General features: G+C 31.8%; 1 protein-coding gene across 1 annotated transcript in view; it reads right to left on the bottom strand.

Annotated features, from left to right (window-relative positions):
• Positions 1-10,923, bottom strand: part of Dmd (dystrophin) — a 1,737,386-nt gene that overhangs the window by 1,354,363 nt on the left and 372,100 nt on the right. Inside the window, exons 22-23 of the mRNA XM_048796385.1 lie at positions 8,890-9,060; positions 2,817-3,050 (exon numbers count right to left, since the gene is read on the bottom strand). Of these exons, the coding sequence (XP_048652342.1) occupies positions 2,817-3,050; positions 8,890-9,060 (405 nt within the window). The remainder of the gene's footprint in view (positions 1-2,816; positions 3,051-8,889; positions 9,061-10,923) is intronic.

Below are 10,923 nucleotides of genomic sequence, written 5' to 3' on the forward strand. Positions count from 1 at the left end.
GGCACACAGAAATAAGAATACACAAAATTGTAAAGAGAAATCAAGAATTAGAATATAGGTTGAGGCTATTCTTCACAGATCAAATAAAGGTTCCCTTAGGAAGGAATGGAGTGACTGGAAAAAAGACAAATCTTCATAAAGATAATGAAGAACTGATAAAAAAGAAATAATTTCTCTATTCTTATAAGCATATCAAGAGACAAAATACAAATGAATGCAAATGTACACATAGACAAAATAGAGACAAACTGCAGAGCTTGGAAAACAAAGGGAAATTTAAATGGTACCAGAAAAAATTATAAGAAACAATAATTTGACAGCAGACTTCTTAATAAAAGAAATTTCAAAAGATGAAGAAATAATATTTTAAGTGTTGCAAAAAATAACTGTCCTGACATAATTATATGCTCAAGTAGGCTATTATTCAATGCTAAGGGCAAAACAAAGGCATTTTCAATCATGCAAAATAAAAGAGCATTTGCTACTCACATTGAAGGAAAGAAGGAAACTGAATTCAGAAGAAATGAAAAGATGAAAAGCAAAATTAATCACAGAAACTAGTAAAATAAGATTGGAAAATCTAAATTATTATTATATAAAATAAAAATTGCAATAGAAACAGCAATAACATTAACTAATTTGGGAAGAATAAGAAGGTGTAAATGAAGTTCTAAGCATATATGTGTGTGTGTATACATGTACATATGTATATATATCTATATATATGTATATTATAAAAGATGGGAGAAGTAAATTCAAAATTAAATGATAATAATGTTTATGCCATGTTTTTGTTGAAGAGGTGTATAGACCTATATTTGTTATTGCTAAACTTTACTGATTAAGGTATACATGATTACACATAAGGTTGTTGATAAGATAAAGTATATGTGTAAAATCAGTGGACAAGAAATAAAGGGCTAAATAACTAGTTAAGTAAAATACAAATAAGAAAGTATAGAAGCATCACCTCAGATAAAATAGAAAATTTAATAAAACTTTTTGAAAATTTTGTTAAGATAAAAATAAAAGTTCCCTTTTGAAAATGTACCTAAAATAAATTTTGAATGAACAAAAGATTATTATTTAAATGAGTAAAAGGAAATAAAAGATAATGCTGATGTAAATAATTAAGAACATAATAATATTTAAGTGTTTTACTTATTGTCAGAAAACAATTTCCTGGATACAAGAAGTTCCTCCCTTATGTAGCTTTGTAGTGAATTAGTTTTTACTTTGAGATTTTTACAGTGGCCATTACCTCCCTTCCCATTGTTTATTTTTTCTAGCATTCACATACCACTAATAAAAGAGATGTGTGTATGTCCTCAGCAAATATAACAGGTTCTGGCATAGACAATGCTCTTGTCCTGTGTCTGAGGAGTAAACTGGATTTGAAAAAAAGAGGGCTGGTAGACAAAGAAGAGGTTGAAATTTATGATGGATAAAGCCAAAGATTTCATTAGAAAGTTATAATATTGAATGTATCTAGGGCACTTCAGGTGAAAGTTATATTTTTAAATATTTTTAAGGTCCACTGGTCTGTATTTTATCTGTCTTTGAATATCAAACACTTTAACATATAACAATACCTAAGAATAATATCCCTTAATAATAATAATGAGACACCTGAATTATTTTTCAACTATATTCACAAAGACAACCCTCTGTTGTGGAAGAGGACTTAAAGCCATGTCCAATTTATATGCAGTGTCTGTCATTATTGGCATTTGGAATAGGTAAATTCTGCGCTCTTTAGCATAGTATTTGATAAAGGAGCACTGTAGCTTATTTTTTATATATAATTACAGGGTAATCATTTGAGGTAGTTGAACTCATCTCTATATTCAGATAAAGACAGTCTAGAGAATAAGGCATATGGGAAAGAGAAAACAGGGCTTGTGATAATGAATAGATATAATGTAAAGTGTCAAACAAGGAGCTAGTTAGGAAACATGTCTTGTAAAGAACTCTACAGGGCCCAGCAATTATTATAGATAATTAAAATAACATAGACATCTCCAAAAAATACTTTCCCACTAAGATACTTAAATAAGTTTATACACATTCAAATACATGAAAAAAAACTTTCTAAAAATCTAAAAATAACTTATTTTAAGAATTTATATTACCTAATATTCATAATAGTAAAAAAAAGAATAGAATAATACTTGCTTCTGTTTATTGAGCACTAGTGTACGAATTCATTTAATTTTCTCAACTACTCTGTGAAGTAGGTATTATTTTTCTATTTAACAAAGTGGAAACAGTATTGTGCAAGTTAAACAACTGACCCAAAGTCATCGAACTTGAAAGTGCTTCAGTGAGGAATTCAAACCTGTTATGGTTTGCATAGTGATTCCCAAACACTTATGTGTGAGACAACACAAAAATTCTTAGAGGGAAATGATCAGGTTGTGAGAGCTTTAACCTAATCACTACATTAATCTGTGGATAGGAATTAACTGGGTAGTAAATGTCGGCATATAGGGAGTGGCTGGAGGAGGTTGGTTACTGGGGGTGCATGTTTCAGGTTGTATTTTGTCCACGATGAGTGGAGTTCCCTGCTTCCTGATTGCAAAGTCCTGAGCAGGTTTCCTCTGCCATGCCCTTCCACCATGATGGGCTTCACTTAAGAACCTGAGCTATGGAGTTGATCATCTGTCAACTGAGACCTCTGAAACTGTGAGCTCCAAATAAACTTTCCCTTCTCTATGTTGCTCTTGTTGGGTCTTTTGGTCACAATGATGAAAAGCTGACTTAAACAAAGCCTAAGTAGTTTTATAACAGAACTCATGTTAATCAGTTTGCTTTACAGATGGCCACATCTTGATATAAAATTGATAAGGACAAGAAAGGTAACTGACTTCCAAAGTCTTGCATTTCCCATTGAGCCTGGTGCACAGCCACTGATAGTTGGTGGTAAGAGTGTCAAGTTCCTTTTTTAAGGCCTCTTGTGCTGCAGGTGGAGCTTGAGCTATGACACTATTTACGGTTTCGGTAAGGAGTTTCACTTTCATTTCCTTTTGCTGAGCCTCTTCTTTAGCTCTCTGAAAAACAAAGAAAATTTTCACTTCCAAAATGCATTCCTTTATATCATATATTTTTTTAAAAAATAATATCCCTGTTAGGATGAGATTCATAAAAGTAAATCTAGTATTGACTTTGATTACTTCCATACATTTAGATTTAAGTGTAATTGAAAACTTGAAGGAAAGATTACAATTGGAATATAACAGGTCTTTCATAGGAATAGTTTGAAAAGTATTCTGTACAAGGGTATGTATTGTGACCAGTTATGTATACATCTATATACATATACAAGAACCAAATATTTCAATAGTAGCTAATTTAAAGATACTTAGAAATGTATAATTGAAATCAGATCTAAACCAGGACATTTGAATAATATTAAAATTAGTAGAAATATTATTATTTAAGTCAAAAGATAATTAACACATAAAAGCCATCTTAATGCCATCTCTGGGACCATATTTTGAGGAAAGCTCTGTTTGGTAACTGAAAATACATGAGAGATAATAAAAAGACAAAAGCAGCCTCTGACATCAGGACTTGACTTAGCATTCACAGCTAAGCCTTGGTCTTCTCCTTTGGAAGATAAACAGTTCCATAGTTCATTGGACAAGACCACTTTGTTACTAGGGTAGATCAAGACATCAGCAGGATCTTTCTATAATCATGTCTGAATGCAGACCAAAGCATCAGCATTGGCCAAACCACAAAATAGCAATCATTTCCCTGTCTTCATTAATATGAGTGACAGTTGCTTCTTTATCAATTACAACTTCAGCGTCACTAATTTTCCTTCCTTCTAGACAAGATAAGATACCCAATAGTGGGGTTACCTCCACCCATTAACAAGCAATCTAAAGCAAAGCCCTTAATCCCTGCTTCAAATAACCTAACAAGAGCCAATATCCTACCTACTAAGGTTCTTACTTGTTCATAGACTCCATGGTTCCCCTTTGTGCATAAGTTTCCTCATTGCAAAAAGGAATAAACACAATTTGTTGAATTAATAAAGAGATATGTTGGTGGTCTTGACCTATAGGACATATTTTTTTTTCTTAACATCCAATGTGTATGTATATTTTAGAAACACACACAGTTTGGGTTCCTCCAGAGGCCAACTATGACAGGACCTTTCAAATACAGTTGATGTGCATGTACTAAGTGAACAAATACTGGTAGCACAATGAGGAATGTTGATAGAAAAGGGAAGAAAGAATATAAGGACATATTTATTAATCCCAGGAACTATTGTCAGTGACTGAAGTTTAGTCCTATTGGAAATCTATGGGAAACAATTCTGAGGGTGATCCCATTTGGAATTGAGGGAAGGAAAGCATTATATATACATCAATCCATCATCGTTTGAAGGCTGTTGGGAAATTTTTAGGTTCCTAGTACTTAAAACTTGTCACATAGATGAGAAAGTGGAATTTAGTGGCCAAAAAAAGCCCTCAGGTTAAAAAAAAATCACATTTTAACAGGTGGAAGGGTCTGTATATAACATACTGGTGAGAATTTAGGTATAAGGACACAAATTGAGCTATAAAATGCCTTTATAGTTTTCAACATAATCAACCTATCCTTTGGATTTAGTTCCACAGTGACTTAAAAGTATGCAGTACAATGGCAAATGCAAGTTGTTGTGACTATAAAACATTAGCCTCTATGGTTTCTAATTAATTGAAACTTTTAGTTCAATATTCTAAATAAATCAGTTTTTCTGCATCACTGAACATGGAGTGTGTTTCTATACACACCGTATTTTGACTTTAATAATTATAGCATGATCAATAATTTTGACAACTACTAATCACTCAACATGTGCTATTATCTGCTATGCCATCTATGCCACACTGCTACCTTACTGGATCTTTAACAAAACCTTCAGACATGTGTTTTGTTATATCTGCACTGAACATCAGAAAACAGATTCAGAATTTAAAGATTCTGGATGTTACATTTTCTCATAGTTTGTTATGTCAGTTTCAAATTCTCATTGAGATGAGAAAGACTCTTATTGTTTTGGATGCAACGAATGCAATTACAAATTATACAAGTTAAAAACAACCCATGCACCTATTTAGAAATGCAGAACATGGAAAACACCTTTCTTCAATCTTTAATCCTTCCTATATTCTTTTGTGAAATTGGCTTAGATGTTGATAGTTTCAGAAAAGAGAAAGAGTAAAATTTATTTTCCTAGGTCAACATGAGCAAAAGATTGTGATGGCTTTCTTTACTGTGCAAATGGCACAAAAGCTAAATGACCAGTATAATTTAGATATAATCTTCATAAAAATATTGTCTCTTGTACCCTTTCTTTCCATGTATCTAACCATAATACACTAGCATGTGGGTCATGAACAGTATCTTTAACCAGATGTTCTGGAAGTGTGATTCCTTAGAACCACTTTGGAACTTGTTCCTTAGAATCACCTGGAAACTTAGTAGAAATGAAAAATCTCAGGCATTACCCCACATTCACTGAATCCCAAATCTTCAGGGAGAACCCAGAAGTCTATTTCAAATAGTCCTCTAGGTTATTGTGATATTCATTTATGTGCAGGGATCCTGCTCTAGTGATTGAAGAAACATGTATATTTACTATGTTTATTATATGTATAGTTTTTTTTCCTAATCTTTAGTAGTAAAGTTAGAATAGCAAAAAATCAAATAAAAATAATAAGTTAAAATGAAATTTAAGGTTTTTAACAAGGTTATTTTATAGTTTTTGCATATAGTCATTGCTGATCTCCAAAAGAGTTTTAGAGTCAGATGTTTCTTATCAAACACTCCCCTCAGTTCCTTTATGTAAACAGAAATTTTTTTTCTTTATGGGGGGAAATAAGTTATCAAAATATCACTGGCATTTCCCAGTAAAACACAAGGAAGAAAATAAAGAAACAGAAGTTCACTAATTTTTCTCTGAATAAATCAGGGAGAGATTTCAAAGTATATCTGTTAGCAACTTCTGAAAATAAAGATATATTTGCTCACAAAATGAACACAGGTGGAAGCCTGGACAAGGTACTATCAGTATGTTGGAAAACTGACCTAAAGAGATTGCCTTGATCAGAAAGCAGAAAACTCAGAAAAAAGGGATCTTCCGGCCAACTCCCTTGGCTGCTATTGCCAGAGGCTGCCTGAGCTTTTCTTCTTTTCAATTTCACCCCCATACTGCACCAATTTTGTAGCTAGAGCAATTATTTAAAAGTGTCAATCAACACAAACAAATTGGTTGGCACATTTCAGGGATTGTTATCAAAATTTTAAAACTTGGGAGAGACTACTCTCCAGCCCTGGAAAATAAAAGGTATCTGACTGGGTAGTGGAGAGAGGGAAGATGCACAGAAGAGGGATGAAACCAAACAAAGCAACCCAGCGAGAAACTGAGCAACTGAGCAAGAGCTGACTGTCAATGATCTACTCAGAGATCTGGGGTAGTGGTTATTCAGTATTAGAAGAGATGATAACTAATCATCAGGGAATTGACACATGGTGGGAAAGGTCACATGGGTGGAAAAAATTCATAATTAAAAAAAATGTAAAATAAAAAAGAATGGCCCAGAATGGGATGGGATGGGATAAAATACCTTCAATTCTATTAGTCCCAACATGGATAAAGCTTGTGACAAACACTACTATATTATTTCACCTGTTTAGGGGTTTCAGGTTCTTCACCAGCAGAATATTACTGTAAAATACTTTCTATCTCTCATATTATGTTTTGGTATAATTTTTCTCATGATGCCCTCACACAATCAAATTTCAAACCACTGCAATCCCTTTTCTGAAACCTTCCAATGATTTTATCATTTCATTTAGAATGAAAAATCCTGTGATAGCCTATAAAACTACTGTGTTAATATTTGCCAACTTTTTCAAATTTATCTCAGGTTATTTGTCCTATGTTTTACTCCCTTTGGGTGGGCACACAGGCTTCTTTCACTTCCCAGTTCATCTTAGAGTATTTACAGGAGGTATTTTCTCTGACTGGAATGTGCTCCCATGAAATGTTTAGGTTTTTTTTTTTTTTTTTTTTTTGAGAGAGAGAGAGAGAACTTTTTAATATTTATTTTTCAGTTTTCGGTGGACACAACATCTTTATTTTGTTTTTATGTGGTGCTGAGGATCGAACCCAGTGCTCTGTGCATGCCAGGGGAGCACGTTACCACTTGAGCCACATCACATCCCCAGCCCCCATGAAATGTTTTTATAGTTGTTTTTTTCCCCATAATTCAGATCTCTTGGATTAAATAGTGTTTTCCACAAATGTACTACAAGTCAAACTTTAACATCTCACCATTTACCAACTTACTCCCAAACACGAATTATTCTCTATTCTACAAACCTGGTTTGTGTTTTAGGCAAATTACCATGACCCCAAAGAGTTTTATTTGTTCCTAAATTCATTGTTAGTTCCCTATCCGCAATAGAATGTAAATTTAAAGAAAGCAGACTGTGGTCTTACTTACCACTTTAATCAGTAGCTAGAAGGATATTTGGCATATAATAAGTATGCAATAAGTATTTGTTGATGAATGAATGGTATATGGTATTACTAGATTAGAATATTCCATAGGTTGTAATGCTCTATAATATCCAAATTCAATCTTTCTTATAGGTTTTAACTATATGTTCTGCATTTAACTCATTCCATATTTGCTTAAACATTTGAGTTTTCATGTGAGTGCTTTCTGCTATTAACTGTAAGAAATATATCTGACTGATCATATATTTAATAAACTACACTTAATTTCTTAGTATGCAGCAATGATAATAACTACAACAATAGCTATCAAATTTGAAAAATTTGCTTTGCACCTGGCAGAGTGTTTGGGACTTCTATGTTTCATGCTTTAAACAGTTCTAGAAGGGAGGTGTTCTAGTACTAAATTCACAAATGAGGGAGTTGGTGCTCACAGAGCTTATGTAACTCACCCAAGGTTATGCACCTGGCAAGGAACCAAACCAGGTTTGAAACTGAGGGTCTGGTTCCACATTAATTTTGCTCTGTCATGAGGCCTCAAACCAAATAAGCACCTATTAATATTTCACATACTAATTCTATCAGCGTATGCATTCTTATTAGTACATAAAAATAGTAGCTGTCTTTACAGCTACAGGTCATTGAATGCTCACACTGACCTAGGCAACTTACTTACATCTAAGTATCAGCATTCAGTACATACAGTCAAGTTAGGAAGAACAACAATATAAACGGCATAAAACAGAAGACTGTGTTGATACTGAGTTTCCCAAAGCCACACTGAAATGCCACTTTATACATTCAACTTGAGGTTTTACCTCTAAGACTGTGGTATATACAGGTTCTCCTGGTCCTAAATCAAAGTTACTATATTTTTTGTTCTATGGTTTCAAAATATATGCATGTAAACTCAGTTCTTTTTATCCATAATAAAAGTCACCTGTTAAAATTCTTAAAACTTACAAATTCAAAGAAATCCCTTAAGTTACCAAATTAACAAAGCATTTAAATATATTTTATATTGTCTATTCTAGAACACTTTGTCATAGTTTCAATTTGAATTTGCAACAGCTAAAAACAGTTAATGTGATCAGCTGATTCTAATCCTCAACACTATATTATTTCAAAAGAATGAAGTTTTAAACTGGGATTGTCAATGTTGACATTTTGACCACAATGCACTAAATTAATAAAGATTTTAAGACTTTAATAGAAAACATAACAAAATTCTAAGCAAAATTGATTAAAGTTAATTAAAAATCAATCTCTACTATTAAACTCAGAAGACAGTAGACTGTCATAAGCACAATTTTAAGCAATGTTGCATTCCTTTCCATTATTTCTTTGGTTTATTTGATTTATTTTACCTTCATCTCTTCAACTGCTCTCTGTAATTCATCTGGAGTTTTATATTCAAAATCTCTCTCTAGGTATTCTTCTTCAGCTTGAGTCATCCATTCATGCATTTCTGATAGATCTTTCTGGAGACTTACAGTTTTATCCAAACCTCCTTTTAAGGCTTCTTTTCTGGCATAGACCTTCCATAAAATAAACAAACAAGCAAAGCATGAATTCTGACAGTGCCAAGACATTATTATTACCATGTTATTGAATAATGTGTACGTAACAAAGATTTGATAATAAAGATGAAATGAAAGGATTATATTCATAAGAAAAATAACTCATGGGGATCATGTTTAATCTCACATAAGTGTGAAAATATACTATAGCCATTTATTTGGAATACATAATAAAATGACCAGTTTGCCCTATTTACAATAAGTTAGCTTTTGTCTTTGGCAATTCTTTTCTGTGAGTAGAAAAAATATAAAACTTTTAGTTAATGTTTCAGTTGTAAATAATTTTATTGGCATATCTAGAACTAATTGATCATTCTTTCAGTTTTGTGGTGATGCTTTTATGATTTTAAATATCTTAGGTAATTAAAAATGAAACAACCACAGAAAATTCTCATAATACAAAGCAAAAAATGAAAATGTATAAGATAAACAGATAATTCACAGAAAAAATTATGGCTGTGTAAAAGATGTTCCAATACCATTTATATGTAAGTAATCATAAGTGAAAACTAATTATTGTATTTTCATTTTTAAATATTTATTTTTTAGTTGTAGTTGGTCATAATATCTTTATTTTATTTATTTATTATTTTTATGTGGTACTGAGGATCGAACCCAGGGCCCCGCATGTGTTAAATGAGCCCTCTATGGCTGAGCCATGACCCCAGCTCTAATTATTGTTTTTTCATAAGTAAAATAGTATGGCAGAAAATTAATGAAGATGCTCAGTTTGGCATGGGTGTGGGGATATAAAAGTTTTCATACCGTTTAGGGAAATACATAACCTTTCATAGTAAGCTGATAAAATATATTTAAAATATTAATGTTCTTGAACCAAAGTCTACTCCATCACTTTTAAGAGTAAATCATATCAAAGTGTACAGTGTTGCAGGCAAATTGTTTAATTCAGCTGTGAAGAAAGCAGCATGTTGGGAATAAATCCAAATTTGCTTTCATGTGGGATTAATTAAATATGCATACCATGGGATATCATATATCATCAATTTGTGTACTGAAATAAAATGTTACACCATATATTTTTAAGTTTAAATAGCAAGCTGCCAAACAATATGTGAGGTCATATGGAACATCTGCTTTTTAAACCCTCATAATTTTTGGAAATATTAAGAATGTTTACCATGGAATTTATTACTCAATAACTAAAAAACAGCAAAACATAAAACATCTAAAACAAAATCATATACACTAATAGCTTGTTACAAAGTACTGAGTAGTATTATAGTAATTATATATAGTGCTTCCCTCTCAAATGTAACTATACTCAAAATAATTCTTTTCTCTGGGATTAAACAAGGTTTGATATTTTAACTAACAGAGTTCTAATAGTAAAGTTTTAATATATACTGCATAATTTTAATAAAATAAAGATTTCATGGTACTTTACTCAATACTAAATATGTGTAGAAATGCCATCATGTTTATTTCCCTTACATTTCATAACCCAACCATGTTGAACTTGATCAATGTTTCACTTTTGCTTTCCTTTTCTAGATGAATATAGAAAATAATTTATTGAAATATGAATAACTGTTCCAGTCTGTCACATCAAGAACAATATGTATAATCATTATTCTAGTAAAGGTATCAATACTATTTTGCACAGTTAATAAACCTATAGTAAGCCTAAATAAACAGTTTGTTAAATTTTTATGTAGACAATCTACTATAATCATTTGAAGCAGTTGGAGAAGCTACAAAAATATTGGAGAGACTAATGAAACTTAGTCCAAACTTGTAGTAAATATATATATATATATATATATATATATATATATATATATATATATATATATCATGCTA

Source organism: Marmota marmota, unplaced genomic scaffold (genome assembly GCF_001458135.2).
Source record: "Marmota marmota marmota unplaced genomic scaffold, marMar, whole genome shotgun sequence".
Taxonomy (NCBI): Eukaryota; Metazoa; Chordata; class Mammalia; order Rodentia; family Sciuridae; genus Marmota; species Marmota marmota.